General features: G+C 44.0%; 1 protein-coding gene across 1 annotated transcript; it reads left to right on the forward strand.

The window, feature by feature from the left end:
* The first annotated feature begins 6510 nt into the window (after positions 1-6510).
* On the forward strand, positions 6511-10808 carry LOC123086948 (putative rRNA methyltransferase YlbH). The gene is made up of 9 exons (XM_044508815.1): positions 6511-6791; positions 6877-6987; positions 8060-8164; positions 8260-8364; positions 9015-9153; positions 9660-9775; positions 9920-9976; positions 10071-10191; positions 10260-10808. Exons 1-8 carry the CDS (start codon positions 6567-6569, stop codon positions 10155-10157), a joined length of 945 nt encoding a protein of 314 aa, XP_044364750.1. The 5' UTR covers positions 6511-6566; the 3' UTR covers positions 10158-10191; positions 10260-10808.
* Positions 10809-19300: the final 8492 nt, after the last annotated feature.

Genomic DNA, 19300 nt, shown 5'->3' on the forward strand with positions numbered 1-19300 from the left:
CAATCAACAAGTTGAGACTGGACATGCAGGTATTAGATGCAGAAGTCAAAAAAATGAAACAAGACACTGAGGTAACAACGAAGGAATTGGAGATTTTGCAGACTGAAATTTGTGCTATCTAAATCCGGCCAATCCTATTTCTGATTATAGTTCAAATGATAAGTTATGTTGATGCGCGTCCATGATGTATGAGCTGTATTTGCCCAGTGTATGTAATTTGCTGTTTGTGTATGCTTTATTATCATTGGTGCCGAACCATAATGTCCAATGGGTATAATCAGCTGTAATTTCTTTATTGTATAGTGTAGGATTATTCTATGTTTCTATGCCTTAGTCTCTTTATTGTATAGTGTATGTTTTTTAGAGGTGATAGTATATAGTAGGATAATTCTTTGAATATGCTATATCATTCAAACGGGGGCCAACTCGCCCAAACGTTGTAGTGACCATGGCCCTCCACAGGCCGTACGTTCCATGGGCCATCTACGGGACGGATGATCCCTGGCCTTCTGTGGCCGTCGGATTCGTGGGCCTTCTATGGGCTGTCGGATCCGTGGGCCTTCTAGCGGCTGTCGGATCCATGGGCCAGCGGATCCATGGGCCGTCGGATCAATGGGCCTTCTGTGGGCCGTCGGGTCAATGGGCCTTCTACGGGTCGTCTCATCTATGGGCCTTGTGCGGGCCGTATAAGGGGCTGTAAACATGCTAGAGTGGAAATCGTACGTTTTATGGGCTGACCATAACGGGTCGTTAATCGGCCGTATTTGATGATGCTATGAAAATGGCCCAACAGATTAACGGGCCGACTGTATCCACGGGCTGAATTTGGCCCACAAGCAGAAAAGGCCTGTAACGGGCCGTAAGTAAACGAATGCTGGAAATGAGCCCAAGAATAAATGGGCCCTGAGAAGGCCGAAAGATAACATGGGCTAGAAATGGCCCAATGGTATAATGGGCCGTTAATGGGTATAAAGTGATATACTATTCATTACAGGTCAGTTTTACCACGGGCTGTTAATGGGCCGAGGGTTACTAAGGGCCTCATATGGGCTGAAAGACGTCATGGGCCATACATGGGCCGGAAGTTAAAACAAGCTGGAATTATACTGGACGGCCCAGATGACGCTACTGGGCCTAATTCGGATAGGTCATAAACGGGCCCTGGGTTAGCGGGCTGTAAATGGGCTATATGCGAATAGGTCGTTAACAGGCTTTCCGTGGGCCGGCCCGCCACCTTTTGACCAAGTCAAACGGGCCGGCCTTTTCACAGGAATGGGCCTCTGTTGGGTCGTGCCACGTGTCAACGTATCATAGGCGCTTTGGGTCCAATGAGTGGATGACATCTGTCCCAACGGCGAGCCGACACATGTTCCCTCCAGCCAATGATGATTTTACACATGGAAAATCCCCATTGGTCGGGGCTGTTAACAGGTCATCGGATCCAAAACCGGACCCGATAGCTTAACGACGTTCCGTTACAGTGGATGCCATGTGTCAGTCACCCTTGACGAAAACACTTCTGTGACGCGCGATTTATCGTCATGGAAGTGGACACTTCCGTGATGATAATTTTGGTAATGTCATGGAACACTTCTACGACAGCACATGTATGACTATCTTGATTCTGTCATAAATTTGTCATGGATGTACATGCATGATAGAAAACATGACCTACTGTGACAAACACGTATCATCACAGAAGTATATTTTTTTTGTAGTGAGGCACCAATTTTTGATTTCATGTCAACCGAATAACCAAAAAAGACATCTAATCTCTTCTTTTGTGTAGGGAGGGAAAACTCAACTAATTTTTTCGATAAAGGGTGCTTTTATTAACTCAAAATGTAGCATCAAGCCGATACAAAATATCATGAGTATCACCCGGCCTCTGGATAACTAGGATGCACACAGCCAAACAACAAAAGTGTGTCAAAAGAAAATGTAACAAAAATGACAAGTCGACAATAGTAGAGTCCTACAGACCGACACTATGCCTATGTCAAAAATGGAGGTAGATCGATTCGGAGGTTATGATGCCGCTCATGTTGGGAAAAAACCTCCATAGTCGACTGCTCTAACCGCGTACACACCGCCTTGAACAACGGTTGGTGCTCCGGTCATTGTAGCGTAGACCACATACGAAGCAAGTGCGTACAACGAAAAATAACCTGTAGAGGAGAAGCATTTTTGTCCTTAAAAATGAAATAATTTCTACATAGCCAAAGCGAACAAAGTACGACATACGCTCCCACCCTTATTAGCGTTTTGAACTTATTTGAAATACCGTCCAACCAATGACCAAATATATTGGCAACACTTGTGGGCGGATAAAAATTTGACGCTATTTGGATGACTGACCATGTAGAACGTGCAAACTTGCATTAGAAAAAGAGGTGCTTGATTGTCTCATGATGAGGACAAAAGCAACACTACTTACTTCCTGGCCAGTTGTGTCGTGTAAGGTTGTCTTTTGTTAGCACAACTCCCCTACGAAGATACCACATGAAGATTTTAACTTTTAGTGGAATCTTCGACTTCCAAATTTTCTTGTTATTACTCACTGGTACCTCAGAATGCATTAGCGCACGATACATAGAGTCTATTGTGAAAGACCCCGATGTAGTAAGGTTCCAGTGAAAAACATCCCTGCCTTGTGTCGGGTTAATCGAATCTAGTCGGGACAAAAGATTATGCCATGACATAAGTCGGGGGCCAATCAAGTCCCGCCTGAACGAAATATTCGGTGGAGACGAACTGAGCACATGCACAATAGTATTATTTCTATCGCGAGCAATGGTGTATAAGGCTGGGTATTGTTCTCGAAGACTGGAATTGCCTAGACATATGTCTCCCCATAAACGAATTTCCGACCCATCCTTTATCGCGAAAGACCCAAAGCGAAAGAGATGTTTCTTTGCCGCCATTAGGCCAGCCCAAAAGTGCGAGTCGCCAAGTTTACAATAGGCTTGAGACACTGCCTTTTGGTCTAGATACTTGTTGCGCAACATGATTTGCCAAACACCATCCTTAGTAAGAAGTTTGAACAACCATTTACTAAGTAGGGACACATTCTTGACCTGCAGGTCATGAATTCCAAGGCCACCTTGGTCTTTCGGCCTACAAACCACGTTCTATTTGGTCAGCATGTACCTTTTCTTTTCACCATCTCCTTGCCAAAAGAATCTGGATCTAAAATAGTCCAGTCTTTGCAGCACCCCTTTTGGGAATTGGAAAAAAGAAATCATATAGAGAACCATATTTGTGAGGACAGAGTTAATCAAAACCAGCCGTCCTCCAACCGAGAGCATCTTGCCTTTCCAACTACTCAAACGTTTCTCTAAACGCTCCTCTACATGTTTCCACTCTGCAATGGTAAGTCGCCGACAGTGAATAGGTATTCCCAGATATTTAATCAGGAATTGCCCGTGTGCGCAACCAAACAGGTCAGCATAATCGGCAGCCGCCTCAACAACATCTCCAAAACAAAAAAGTTTGCTTTTATGGAAGTTAATTTTGAGACCCGACATTTGCTCAAACGCTGAAAGTAAGAGTTTCAAGTTCCGAACCTCATCCAGGTCATGTTCCATAAACAGAATTGTGTCATCGACATATTGCAGAATAGAGAGGCCACCATCCACAAGGTGTGGCACTACTCCGGCAGCCTGGCCGTCCTGCTTGACGCGCTCAATCAGAATAGCCAACATGTCAGCGACAATGTTAAATAATATTGGAGACATGGAGTCACCCTGTCGTAGTCCTTCTTTTGTCTGAAAGTAATGGCCTATATCATCATTGACTTTGATGGCCACACTACCTCCAGTTACAAAATTTTGGATCCACTAGCGCCATTTCTCTAAGAAACCTTTAATTCTTAGTGCCTGTTGGAGGAAAGACCATTTGACCTTGTCATAGGCTTTTTCAAAATTGATCTTGAATACTATCCGACTCATGTTTTTCCGATGCATCTCATGAATGGTCTCATGCAAAATTACTACACCATCGAGTATATTTCTTCCTTGCATGAATGCCATTTGAGATGGCCGGACAACAAGGTTAGCTACCAAGTTTAATCTATTCATAGCCACTTTGGTGAAAATCTTGAAACTAACATTAAGGAGGCATATAGGTCTGAACTGTTGGATCCGTTCGGCCTCCTTAATCTTTGGCAACAAGACAATCTCGCCAAAATTAAGTCTGAATAGGTCTAGTCGGTTGGCATGAAAACAATTGAACAACTCCAAAAGGTCAGTCTTGATGATATCCTAGAAATTCTGATAGAATTCTGCGGGGAAACCATCTGGGCCTGGAGCTTTGTTATGTTCCATTTGGAACACATCCGCTCTCACCTCCTCTTCTGAGAATGGTGCCGTTAGGAAATCATTTTCTTCTGCCGTGACTTGTGGAATATCATCTGTTCGGGTCTCGTCGAGGGTGAAGTTCCCTTCAGTCGGCGCTCCGAACAGAGATTTGTAGTATTTGGTGATATACTTTTTGAGCTCCTCCTGACCTTCGATCCGCCCCTCATCTTCTTGGAGACTGTAAATACATTTCTTCCTGTGCCGCCCATTGGTGATCAATTGGAAGTATCTTGTATTACTATCACCCATCAAAATGAAATAAGCTTTGGATCTCTGGTAGTATTTGATCTTCTCTTCTCGCAAAAGACGGACAACCTTCTCATTCGATTGATTCTTCAATTCAATCTCTTGATGAGATAAGTTGCGCGTCTCTGCAATCTTGTCGAGGTCATCAATAATGGTACAAAGCCGTTGTTTTTCTTTTTTATATATCTCGTTGGTGTGTTTCACCCATCCAGTGAGGTATTGCCTCATGGCTCTTATTTTAAAGTTCCATATCTGAATAGGCGTATGACCAACAGCGGGCTTCTCCCAAACATTCTTGATTATGTCTACAAAACCATCCTGATGTAGCCATCCCAACTCAAATTTGAAAGGGCGACGGGCAGGTGGGTTCGTAGAGTTAGAATCTAGAATGATGGGTGCATGATCCGATAATGCCTCGATTCGCTCTAGGGCTCGCACGGTTACCAAAGGAAATTTTAGTTCCCATTCGGTGTTCATGAGTACCCTATCGAGCTTCTCGTATGTCGGCACAGATCAGTTATTAGCCCAAGTGAACTGCCGCGCTGACATACTGGCCTCGCGAAGATCCAAACTGTCTATGACAGCATTGAATAGGAAAGGCCAATGAGTGTCGAAGCGGTCATTATTTTTCTCTTGTTGATACCTAAAGATATTGAAGTCCCCTCCAATAAGCATTGGATAAGGATTATCCTTGGACAGGCTTACCAATTCGCGAAGGAAAGTCGATTTATATTCATCTTGGGCAACCCCATAGACTGCGACCAGGCTCCATGTAAAATTATTAGCTCTATTTCGTAAGTGAAATTTGATATGAAAATCACCGGTCGAAAAAGCCAGTAAGTCCATGGCCGTGGTGTGTATCCCAAGAAGGATTCCTCCATACCTTCCACGAGCTGGTAGACTATGCCATGTGTAGTCGAAACCACCTGATAGGTGATCGAGGACATGCTGGCGAAAATCACATTTATCAGCCTAGGAAATTGCTACAAAATACAACCCGTGTTCGCGCACACAATCACCCACGTGTTTATGTTTAGCCAAGTCTGAGAGACCTTTGTTATTCCAAAACATGCCTTTAATGTGGAAACTCGGGTCGGAATGGAGCCTTTCTCCTTCTTGGGCCGTTTTTGTTTCTTTTTAGAGGAATGTGATTTAGTTTTTCGTGAAGACGCTGTGAAGTCACAAAACATGGACCCAGGTCTTGCGTCAGCCAAACCAACCTCGGTAACCTCTCCAACCAAGTGTGAGATAAGCGGACCATCATATTTGGCGTCCGCTTTATCATCATCCTCGATTTCGGGGTTTGGTATGGAGGTATTACACTTCGGAGAAACCTTTAAACGGTCAATCTCCATATGTTTAAGTACCCCAATCGACAGATTAATTTCACTATCGTTCTTACCCATAGATACACCAATATTTTTTAAGCTAATAGAAATGCGAGTATCTGAGAAAGAAAGAAAAGATTGGCAGGAGGATGTACCTATCGTGGGGTCCAGATTCCTCGAAGCCTGGCGGCGCATCGCCTTCGTTAGAGAGTGCTCATTGGTCGAAGAAGAACCATCAGTGGCAAGGGTGTGACGGTTACTACGTCGGAGGGCTACCTCCAGATATAGCACCTATCGGCGTTAGTTCTTATATTATTAGTTCAAATATTATATTTCATACAACCAAATCTAACTAGAATATATTTCAACTAATTCCTGCAACAACGTACGGGGTACCATCTAGTTAGTGAAAATTCCCAGAATTCTATTTTTTTTACAGTAGTCCTTCAATAAGTGCATTGATGCAATTTCCTCTCTATATAAGCCCCTGAATATGTGAACTGTGTTTATCCGAACCGTCCAAATTCGATCAGACGATTGAGAATATCTGAACAAACGGATAGAGAAAAACCTCCCCTTATCCCCTCTCGCCCTCGTCCCGGCAAAAGCTTCAGTTTTCCACCGCTCTTCGCCAATGGCTTCCTCCACTGTCGCCTCCGCCCCCTTCCTCCCGTCGCTCCCCAGTCCAAACCACAGGCGCCTCTCCCTCCGCTACCCCGCTCGCCGTCTCGGGGTGGCCGCCTCTGCGGCTCCTAAGGGCGCGGCAGCGTCGGAGGCGGCGAGGGAGCGCCGGCGTTTCCTGGAGCGTTACGGCCTCAACCCTGACGACTTTGAGGAAGATGCCGAGCCGGATCCCAGGGTTTGCTCCATCGACCCCTTTGTGCTCTCGTTGTATTACGCTCCCTCTCATCTGGGCTGACTTGAGTGGGTTTTCTGTTTTGCAGGAAGAGAGGAGGAGGGAGAGGCGGACGCGGCGGTCGGGGGGAGGGGAGGGGGAGGCCGCTGTTGCTCCTGCCAGGCCGGTGGAGCGCCGGGAGACTCATAAGATGCTCCAGGTTTGGACCGTAACCGCGTCCTAGGTTCTCATTCGTGTATGATGTTCCCAGTGCGGCATTGCCTGTTAGCATGCTTGTGGAGTGCGCTCGTACATTCATGCGTTTTCAGTAAAACTTCAATCCGGTCTTAATCCTGGTACCTTCTGGTGATTATATTAATGCTTGCACACTGTGCATTGCGTTTTGTTTGAGATGAATTGAGAGACCACATGTCTGTGATGGTGGTGGCATAGCACCATGGCCACTGCTTGGGGGACATATATTTTGCTTCAGAATTGTAGTGGTGTAGTCCCTATGGATACAGTTTGAGTTTTATGTAAGTGTTGCTTTGCCTCATGATTTGTGGTCCTTGCATCTAGACACATGTAACATTTCTCAGGTGGTCTGATGCATCGTGCCTGCGAATCATTTATGATGGGTTTATCTGTAAACTATGCAAGCGTCAAACCATACTTTTTTGTATGGTCTTGGAATGCACGGTATATATCATTTTTAACAGAGCTAAAGGTGTGGACATGGGTTGCAAGTTGAATCCAGATATGAATGTTGAGACTGATGCAGCCATGTTGTTGCTACAAATATGTTACTCCCTCCATCCCATAATATAAGAGCGTTTTAGACACCAGTGTAGTGTCAAAAATGCTCTTATATTATGGGACGGAGGGAGTAGGTTCTGTAAATGAAATCAAGTAAAGGCTGCAACTTCTGAGAAAGAGCATACTCTTGTTCATATGCATGGGTAAATAAAAGACACTATTTGTTTGTGACTAATTAGCAACCATTAAAACTAATGGCGAATGCACTACCTGTTGCCTACTTCTCTTCTGTAAGAAAGGCAGGTGTTTGGCACAACTCATTGTTTTTCTGGCTAACCAAATCGTATGCTAACGTGGTCATAAATTTCAGAATTGTAGATCTACCATTTTTCATGGATCCTGTAAGCATGTCCTTGTGATGGGTATAATCTGCAGGATATTTGCACGAACTTGTTCATGCACTTTGGCCTACAAATCTCTCTAAGTAATGTAGCACTGCGGTATTTTTAGATTGAAAGTTCTTTTGATTCTTTCAGGTACTAGCTGGGAAAGTACGCAGAAGAAAACTACTATCACCAAAAGATAGGAATGTCCGTCCAATGATGGAAGTTGTCCGAGGAGCAGCCTTTGACATTATACAAGTACTACTTAGCTTAATTTGATTATGTCAGTTGTATAAGTTTCATCTTCTGGATGTACTAATAGATCTTTGTTGGTTGTTGGCTATGATCTGCAGTCAGCTGGTGGTTCTCCTGCTTCACTCAAACCTGGTCTGTGGTTAGACTTGTACAGTGGTACTGGATCTGTAGGAATTGAAGCTATGAGCCGAGGCTGTTCACAGGTTTCCCCGGATCTTAGTCGAAACATCAATATAGAACAACCAAATATTCAAATGCATTTTCCTAGATCAAGTTGTAGTGTATTGGTTTTTAATTGCTAAGTAATACGGAGTATCTTCCACAGAGTAGTGAGCCCTTGAGCATCCATTTATGTGCTATGTGGTCTAATTATGTGTAGAGTAATTAGAGTACATAGGTATATCTGCAGTCAACTCATATTCAATTTTGTATGCGCTCTTATTTATTAGTCGCGAATGCTAGAAATCAACATGGTCCCGGCTATGAAGAGAATGAATCATTCTTGTCATCCCATTTGTATCTCAATTCAGATGGGAAAATGTTATGATGCTGAATCTAGCTTTGCAAGTTATTAATTTAATTTGAAATGATTCAAGTAAAGTACACAGAAATTCTTGTGTATGACTATTTGTACTGAATGCATGCCTATCATTCACTAATTATGCAGGAGAGCACAAACCTATTCTGAATTAATCTAGTCATACAGTTATGAGTTAGCTTTCTAATTCTGTCAGATACAACTGTGTAAACCTCTTTTGAGGTTAGAGACAAAAGTAGTAAATTCTGACTTGTTAGATGATACAAATGATACAATGTGATTCATCCGTTCATCGTTTTGTTTTTTTTCCTCTAGGCACATTTTGTTGAGTTGGACCCTTGGGTTATTTCTGAGGTTCTTAGACCTAATCTGGACTGTACTGGATTTCTTGATACTTCACACATACATATGCTCCGTGTCGAGAACTTCTTGGACAATGCTGAAAAATCTAAAGGTATGCTTTTGTGTTTTTGGAAGCACAACATCACTAGCTTAAGTTAAGGAGGTGAACAATAAGACAATTGCAAGTAAACAAAGGAGGAAAAGATATTCTATGAAGGCATGCGTGCAATACAAAACCTAGCAGATTGACACGTTGACATCCTTGTTATGATGCAGTTCATGTGTTAATGAAAATATCAACCAGATCTATAGCGTACAAGTAGTATTTGAAACAATGATGTGATGACCGTAGTTATGATAGACAGTTCATGTACGTGTTGTTACGCAATAAAAGCAGTAATATATGCCAGAAGTGCAGCTGTGCAGAAAACATCAGAGCTTGTAGACTTGTGATACATTTTCTGCAAGATAGAACTGTATCTCCTATACTTTAGGCAGCATAGTGTTGAAATGGTCAGATTTTGTGTGAGGTAAATCGCTGAAATAAGATTTGGCTTATTTGAACGGCAATTATTTTTCTGTTATCTGACTACAACTTTCTGACCTTCCCTCCCCCAGGTAGATATCCTTCTTTTGATTATATTAGTGTAACACCACCATATGTTGAGGTCAACTACAGTACACTACTCGATCAGCTTGCAAGGTCCCCGTTGGTTGGAGAAGATTGCTTCATTGTGAGCTCTGCGTTCTTTGTAAATAGTTCTCCCTCTGTAAACTACTATAGTGATCAAAATGATCTTATATTAGTTTACAGAGGGAGTGATCGTAACTGTTTGGTTCTTTATGCATATTTCTGACCGTGGTATATTTCTCGGTAGCTAGTTGAGTACCCACTCAAAACAGATATGCCTGAATCCTGCGGAAAGCTAATAAAGGTACATGTTTCTTACACTTTACTCCACTCAAGTCCTGACGTAAGGCTTTCTGGATTGCAGTTGCTCACTTTTATATTCTCAAAAAATATCGCAGATAGCTGACAGGAAGTTTGGGCGGACAAACCTGCTGATTTATGGGCCGACCTGGTCAGAGAAAAAGAAAGGAAGGATCCTGAGATAATTTGTGCAACACTGACGCATGTTTTGCACACAAGGTGATCTTGTTTTATTTCCAAGTCCAATTCCTCACCAGCAGTAGTATACTAACATACATGCTCTTCAGTGCCCATTTTGCAGACCAGTACTCTCTCGGAAGACCGTATATTATGAACAACACCAAGCAAAGTTGGCGCTTCGGTGCTACTGAGATCATCAGTGCGCACGGCGATTTCTCCTGTGAATTTCCTACCGGCGCTAACCCACCCAGCGGGCCAACACGAAGATGTCATCTCACCTAGGGGAGTAAAATCCTCCCATTCTGGTTGGCATATCCAAATCACGTAAGAAAGAAGGCCCTCTCCTTTCCAAGGCATCAGGCCATTACGATGTCGCGTTTCATCAGCACCGTCCGGTAGGGGCACACCCCCCTGTACCTTGATGTACACCCCCTGTACCTTGATGTGCGCAATGGCTCGCAGCTCGACTCCATATATGGTTCAGCCTACCCACCTCATGCTTCAGGGGAGTTTATTTCCACCGTGCGGAGATGCATTCGGCAGGCTGACTCTTATCTGTACCGTTTAGGCTCAGACGTGGTCTGTATCTCTCCGTAGAATGATCATGGTGCCTGGCCAATGAAGGAAAATGAGTTGGCCTTTTGTATTTCGCCACATGCTTGCCGCCTGTGCGCTATGCTCTTTTTGGAACTGACGTGATAATGACTGGCAAACGTGTGCCAGTGCGACCGTCCGAAGCAATCGACTTACCCTATTCCTTGCGTCGCACGCGGAAGAGTCTGGATTGTGCGTGCATGATCTGCGCTGGAGTTGCATGATCACCTACCGTTAAAAGGGAGTTGGTAGGGTCGCCTCTACTTTGATAATTTCAACAGATGCCGCATAAATAAAAATCAATGTAAATAGAGTAACTTGAAACAGTAATAATAATAATAATAATAATAATAATTGGTATCTCCCAAAACCATGTCTTGCGTTAACTCAATCAAATCAAACAAAATCAATTTATTATCAAAATCTTAACTCAATCAAAACTTTATTTGTCTTCCCCTACTCATGTGAAAATTAAATCAAATCTTACCAAAACCTTGACTAAATAAAAACTTTCTTTGTCTTTCCCTAGATGTTCCCAAATCAAATTAAGTCTTACCAAAATTTAGAAGACGGTGAGTACGGTATATGTCGGACATGATTGACATTGAATATGTATCTCCCGGTCAGACATGATTGATATTGAATATATATGCCCCGGTTGCAGCGCGCGATTCAACTAACTAATCATACTAGAAGGGATGACTCTGGAACCCTCAAGAACGCTTCACTAACTCAAATTCCGCCTCTATTTAGTTTAGCTCATTTTTACCTTTTTGTTTGTAGTTTAGTAAAGCCCACCTAGACACGACGATACACATGGAAACGGCGGTGGCTACGCGGGCTCCATGGAGTGAACTCGTTGCTCTCCCAGGTGTGCTCTATTTGGATGGCCATGGGGGCTGCTCACCTTGGCGGCTGTGGAGGAGGAAGAGGAAACCCCGGGGATGTGCATGGCCGTCGGGAGGGTTTTAAAGGGGTCCAGGGACGACGTGGAGTTCCCCGGTCCAACCACTCCTGTTCACCCCTCGGTTTTAACCGAGGTTGAAGGCAATGTACCGAAGCAATAAGTTTGGTAGGTGGGCCATGCGGCTAAGTGTGGCTTCCAAGTGGGGTCGCAAGTTAAAACTTAATGGGTCAGTCTGGGCGCACGGTGGGGTAGCTGTCTCTCTCTCTCCTTTACCTTTTTTCCGTTTCTTTCTTTCTGTAACGGAAAATAGAAAAGGATCTAGGGAGGGGTAGGATGGTCAATTTATCAATAGCCAAATTTTTTTGGACTCCAAGATTTATACTTGGTCTAGGAAAATTGATTCCACAATTCTTGAATAGTTTGAATTCATATGTATTTGAAATAAATTCAAATTTGCTTGAACTAGAGGTAGTTGATAAACATGTCCAAAAAAATTAAGAATTTTGGTGGGGCTTGGAAATGTGATGAAATAATTAAGGGCAAAATTTGGAAGCTTAGCTTCGTGTTGAAGCTGAAAAGGATTTTTGGAAAATTTTGAAATGAATTTGAAAGAGCAATTAAATAACATATAGAAAACTCAAATTGGAAAGCTTAAAATAGTCATATTAACAATTGGGTGAAATATTTTATCATATGATACCAAGAAAATGCAAAAAATAATTATCACAATATTATTATGCAAAATATATGGTTTAAACTCCGGCTTGTTACGACACCCGATGCTCCATGCTCCATGTTATATAGGAGTGTGGCAACATTGACCATGCCTCCATGGAGCCGTTTTCACGGTGCATCTCCGGGCCAGTCAATAGGTTCGCCTGCCTCAGCGAGAAGATGGGAGCAACACACATATCGAGGCGATGACAGTGGAATATGTCATATTAAGCATCTTTTTAATTTATACAAAACATTTATAATTTTTTAATTTAATCATACTATAATATTAATGAATACATTTTCTTATTATAAAGATATCATAGTTAAACACCGAAGTGTTACTAAATATCAATTATAATATTCTTTGATATACATATGTAATGTATGTAAGGGAAAAATGTAATTATAGTTGCACTATGTTAAATTTACACTATATTTTTCTAATAAATACATGCCACTTTCTCCTCCTCCGAGACATTGACTATTTAATATTATATTGAAAGCAAGCACCCCAAATTCAAAAAAATAAAGAATAAAAATGACAAAATCGACCAGACCCTTGAATTAATTATTTACTATAGCGTGAGTTGCATAGTTTACATGTGTATCTTTGTGTGTGTATGGATGTTTCTGTTGGTAGAGATCACTCTAAATAGTATTGGTGTAACAAACATCTTATCGTAGCCATAAGCCAAATTATAGTAACTTCTAGAAATAAATTGAATATAAGTTGTAATAGTAGTTAGATATTCCCATGGTCAAATATGAATTACATGTTATAGTGGGTTCAGTTAACACTATGTGCATGCTCAGTACTTGGTAATGAAATATCGTAGCTATCACTCGCTAACAAAATATGTCATGGATTTTATTACTTTTTGCATTCATAAGATTATATTAGTCCATATGCCACACACGTGTCTCATATCATCTAGTACTACCAGTGTTGATCATTGGAGCAAAAATATTTATATTCAATAAAGTAGTAGTTTATATTTTTTGTCTAAATTATACTTGATTTATATTAAATCAATAGAACACTATATACATTTAAGTATAGGGTAAACTGAACCCACAAACACAAAAATGACCCTAAACAAAGCGGAGACAACGACTACGACTATATGCCTTCAAATTCTTCACAAATTTGCAATTGTCGATGTGGCACCATCGTAGCTCACGCCAATAATGTGCAATATCAAGAAATTCAACCATTGAAGTAACTGCACCACCGTATCTCACGCCAATAATGGATAATATTGAGAAACTAAACAATTTTAGTAATTTTTTAGAACAAATTTTGTTGAATTGTGGCAATAGTAGACATGATGAGAACAAATTTTTGAAGGAAATATGCCCTAGAGGCAATAATAAAGTTGTTATTTATATTTCCTTATATCATGATAAATGTTTATTATTCATGCTAGAATTGTATTAACGGGAAACTTAGTACATGTGTGAATACATAGACAAAACAGAGTGTCTCTAGTATGCCTCTACTTGACTAGCTCGTTAATCAAAGATGGTTAAGTTTCTTGACCATGGACATGTGTTGTCATTTGATGAACGGGATCACATCATTAGAGAATGATATGATGGATAAGACCCATCCGTTAGCTTAGCATATTGATTGTTTAGTTTTATTGCTATTGCTTTCTTCATGACTTATACATATTCCTCTGACTATGTGATTATGCAACTCCCGAATACCGGAGGAACACCTTGTGTGCTATCAAACGTCACAACGTAACTAGGTGATTATAAATATGCTCTACAGGTGTCTCCGAAGGTGTTTGTTGGGTTGGCATAGATCAAGATTAGGATTTGTCACTCCGTTTAGCGGAGAGGTATCTCTGGGCCCTCTCGGTAATGCACATCACTATAAGCCTTGCAAGCAATGTGACTAATGAGTTAGTTGCGGGATGATGCATTACGGAAAGAGTAAAGAGACTTGCCGGTAACGAGATTGAACTAGGTATGATGATACCGACGATCAAATCTCGGGCAAGTAACATACCGATGACAAAAGGAATGATGTATGTTGTTATGCGGTTTGACCGATAAAGATCTTCAAAGAATATGTAGGAACCAATATGAGCATCCAGGTTCCGCTATTAGTTATTGACCGAAGATGTGTCTCGGTCATGTCTACATAGTTCTCGAACCCGTAGCGTCCGCACGCTTAACATTCAATGACGATTTATATTATGAGTTATGTGTTTTGGTGACCAAAGTTTGTTTGGAGTCCCGGATGAGATCACGGACATGAAGAGGAGTCTCGAAATGGTCGAGAGGTAAAGATTGATATATTAGAAGGTTATATACGGACACCGGAATGGTTCCAAAGAGGTTCGGGGATTTTTCGGAGTACCGGGAGGTTACCGGACCCCCCCCCCCCCCCCGGGAAAGTTAATGGGCCTAATGGGCCATAGTGGAGAGAGGGAGGAAGGCCACAAGAGGAGGCGCGCGCCTCCCCCTGCCCAATTCGAATTGGACAAGGGGTGGGGGCGTGGCCCCCTCTTTCCCCTTTCCCTTCTCCGTTGGAAGGAAGGGGGGCCGAATCCTACAAGGAGTGGAGTCCTAGTAGGACTCCCCCCATGGCGCGCCACCCCTAGGGCCGACCACCTCCTCCTCCCCTCCTTTATATACGGGGGCGGGGGGAACGCCAAAGGCACATCAATTGTTCTCTTAGCCGTGTGCGGTGCCCCCCTCCGCAGTTTACTCCTCCGGTCATAGCATCGTAGTGCTTAGGCGAAGCCCTGCGCGGATCACATCACCATCACAGTCACCACGCCGTTGTGCTGACGGAACTCTCCCTCGATCCTCTGTTGGATTAAGAGTTCGAGGGACGTCATCGAGCTGAACGTGTGTTGAACACGGAGGTGTCATACGTTCGGTACTTGGATCGGTTGGATCATGAAGACGTCCGACTACATCAACCGTGTTAACCTAACGCTTCCGCTTTCGGTCTATGAGGGTACGTGGACACACTCTCCCCTCTCATTGCTATGCATCTCCTAGATAGATCTTGTGTGATCGCAGGATTTTTTTTGAAATTGCATGCTACGTTCCCCTACAGTGGCATCCGAACCAGGTCTATGCGTAGATGATATGCATGAGTAGATGATATGCACGAGTAGAACACAAAGAGTTGTGGGCGATAATAGTCATACTGCTTACCACCAACGTCTTACTTTGATTCGGCGGTTGAGGGAGTCCTGGAGTAGGGGGTATCCGGATAGTCAGATTATATCCTTTGGCCGGACTGTTGGACTATGAAGATACAAGATTGAAGACTTCGTTTCGTGTCCGGATGGAACCCTACTTGGCGTGGAAGGCAAGCTAGGCAATACAGATATGTATGTCTCCTCCTTTGTAACCGACCTTGTGTAACCCTAGCCCCCTCCGTGTCTATATAAACCGGAGGGTTTTAGTCCGTAGGACAACATACAATGATACCATAGGCTAGCTTCTAGGGTTTAGCCTCTCCGATCTCGTGGTAGATTAACTCTTGTAATACTCATATCATCAAGAATAAATCAAGCAGGACGTAGGGTTTTACCTCCATCAAGAGGGCCCGAACCTAGGAAAAACATCGTGTCCCCTGCCTCCTGTTACCATCCGCCTTAGACACACAGTTCGGGACCCTCTACCCGAGATCCGCCAGTTTTGACACCGACATTGGTGCTTTCATTGAGAGTTCCTCTGTGACGTCGCCATAAGGAAGGATGCCTCATCTCGTTGTTAAAAACAACATTACCGCCGGGGGAGCTCTGGCTGTCGGCCAAACTGTCCGGCTAGGCAGTTTCGTCATGACTGCATGTTCGGCCACTGCACCGAAGATGACTTCTCGGGTCATCAAAAACAGCCTCCATGTCGGCTCGGAATTCGCCGAGCAGATGGATCCAATGGAGCTCTCCTCCCTAAACGAACTCTTGGATCGCATCGCCGCCTTGGGAGTCACTACAGACTATGATCGGATTGGGCTTAAAACCGATCGAAGGGAGATTAACTCTCCACCGGTCACCCATCATGTTGCGGTGGTGGAGGAACAATGTGGCGATCCTCCCTCTATCTTGAAGACTAACTATGTCCGAATTCCTGAGCTCTCTGAGCCGGATACCCGTTTACGGGAGGACATCACTCAATCCCTGAACCTAGAGTCAGGCAGCGGGCCAGACTCATCGGGCAACATACCGGAATCCAAACTTCCAAGATCGGAAACCCCTCGGCCCCTGGGTCTCAGATCGGGTAGGGGTCCGGACTCAAATCCACCCACCCACCCAGAAATAAACGATCTTTCCCACATCAAGCAAGAGCCCCATGAAACAGTACATCATTATTGGGCCAGATTCCTCCTTGTGATGAACAAGGTTCAGGACTGCCGCGAGGAAGACACAGTCTCACTTTTCTGCAATAACTACACGGACAAGGGAATCCTTAACGCCATAAGTCGCCGTGACATATCACGCTTCGCCGACTTGGCGTCCATAATACGAAAGTACTGTGCAATGGAAAGTGCCTGGAAAACCGAAACAAAATTTTGGAATAATCTGGCTCCGTATACGCACCCAGTCCAAAGTAAAAGGGTGCACTATCATAAGACACCCGAGTTCATTACAAAGAAGCAAAAACCCTCTACAGGGCACGGAACCATATTGGAGGGATGGCTTAACGGGCCCTGCAAAATTGATAGCACAGCGGATACAATACCAACGCACAGCCTTAGAGCATGTTGGGTACTCCGGCAGGTGGCCAAAAGTGGTGAGGATCTTCTTATCCCAAATGCCACAGAGCACCATCCCGTGGATAACAATACGGTGTTAGCAGTCTTTGAGACCTTCGCGTCAAATAATAGGCGCAAGAGAACACTCCGCAGCATGGCCGAAATCTTCCATGTAGCAGCAATAAATCCATGGAGTGACACGGCTATTACCTTCAATGCCAGTGACGAACCTAAATTCCGAACAGCCCGAGCACCAGCCGCACTGGTCCTCAGTCCAATCGTGGACGACTTTTGACTCACCAAAGTACTCATGGACGGCGGCAGCGGATTAAACCTCATCTATGAGGAAACTCTTCAAAAAATGGAAATAGACTGGAACCGCATTGAGCAAAGTAGCACAACCTTCAGGGGAATCATATCCAGTCGGGAGGCACGATGCGCTGGGAAAATCACACTAGATGTGGTATTCGGTACGCTAGAGAACTATAGGTTCGAAGAAATTACATTTCAAGTGGCCCCGTTCAGCAGTGGATACCACGCCCTTTTAGGACATGAGGCGTTCACGATCTTCCAAGCCGTACCCCATTATGGGTACATGAAGCTCAAAATGCCCAGGCCCAACAGAATCATCACCCTCGCCAGTGATCCGGACACAGAACTCCGCACCGAAAACAAAACAGCCGCACTGGCCCTCGAGGCATTATCCGAAGCCCTCTCGGCCGAGGAATTAACCACGCTACGCTCCACAGTGGACAGGGACGACGTGATACTCGACAAGAGATCCAAGTCCACCTCTTTTAAACCAGCGGATGAAATAGTCAAATTCCAAGTCCACCCAACGGACCCTACAAAAATAGCCTCCATCGAGGCATAGTTAAACCCCGCCGTGGACGCCGCACTACGAGAGTTCCTGCGCGAGAATTGGGACATATTCGCCTGGCATCCCTCAGACATGCCAGGAATCCCACGCAGGCTGGCCGAGCATAGCCTCAATATCCTAAAGGGATTCAAGCCGGTCAAGCAAGCTCTTCGGTGTTTCTCCAAACCTAAGAGACATGCCATGGGAGAGGAACTAGCCAAGTTATTGGAGGCCGGATTTGTCAGAGAAATAAAACACCTGGACTGGCTAGCAAACCTGGTGATGGTACCAAAGAAGGATAAATCCTGGTGCCTTTGTGTCAATTTCAACGACCTCAACAAGGCTTGCCCAAAGGATCCCTTCCCCCTCCCCCACATTGATCAAATTAATGATGCTACCGCAGGACACGAGTCATTGTGTTTCCTCGACGCATACTCTGGCTACCACCAAATCAAGATGGCAGAGCCCGACCAAGCTGCAACGACATTTATAACACCATACGACCCCTTTTGTTTCAACACAATGCCTTTCGGGCTCAAAAACGCCAGCGCAACATATCAGCGCATGATCCAGACTTGTCTGGAGAAACAGATCGGCAAAACAGTAGAGACATACGTAGATGATGTGGTCGTTAAAACCAAACACGTCGACTCTCTAATAGACGACTTGAGGCTCACATTCGACAACCTCCGAACATACGACATCAAGCTCAATCCGGAAAAATGCATTTTCGGCGTACCAGCAGGAAAGCTCCTGGGCTTCATTGTCTCCAGTAAAGGGATTGAAGCTAATCTGGCCAAAATCCGAGCTCTGTCATAGTTGGCTATCCCAACGGACCTCAAACAAATCCAGAAACTGACTGGATGTGTGGCGGCTCTCAGCCGCTTTATCTCCCTCTTAGGAGAAAAGGCTTTACCCCTTTATCGCCTCCTTCGGTGCACCGAACACTTCGAGTGGACGGATGCTGCCACAGCCGGATTGGAAGAAATAAAAGCCATTTTGGCAACCAACCCAATCCTGGCCGCGCCAAACATCGGCGAACCAATGCTGTTGTATATTGCGACAACTTATCAAGTTGTAAGCGCAATGCTCGTCGTCGAACGAGAAGCTGACGGACGTAAATTCCCTCTTCAAAAGCCAGTATACTATGTATCCACTGTCCTCACTCCATGCAAATCACGGTACCCACATTATCAAAAGATAGCTTATGCGATATTCATGGCATCCTGGAAGCCGCAACACTACTTTCAAGAGTGTTCGATTACAGTAGCCTCGGAAGTGCCACTTAATGATATTATAAACAACCGCGACGCTACGGGCCGGATTGCCAAATGGGCCATTGAGC

The sequence above is a fragment of the Triticum aestivum genome, chromosome 4A, assembly GCF_018294505.1.
Source record: "Triticum aestivum cultivar Chinese Spring chromosome 4A, IWGSC CS RefSeq v2.1, whole genome shotgun sequence".
NCBI classification, from domain to species: Eukaryota; Viridiplantae; Streptophyta; class Magnoliopsida; order Poales; family Poaceae; genus Triticum; species Triticum aestivum.

What these genes read in the sequence shown, in the direction of transcription:
- LOC123086948 (XM_044508815.1), top strand. Translation starts at nt 6,567, where the DNA reads ATGGCTTCCTCCACTGTCGCCTCCGCCCCCTTCCTCCCGTCGCTCCCC. An exon ending in TTGGAGAAGATTGCTTCATT is followed by an intron (nt 9,776 to 9,919) that starts GTGAGCTCTGCG and finishes ATTTCTCGGTAG; the next exon opens with CTAGTTGAGTACCCACTCAA. An exon ending in CCTGCGGAAAGCTAATAAAG is followed by an intron (nt 9,977 to 10,070) that starts GTACATGTTTCT and finishes AAAATATCGCAG; the next exon opens with ATAGCTGACAGGAAGTTTGG.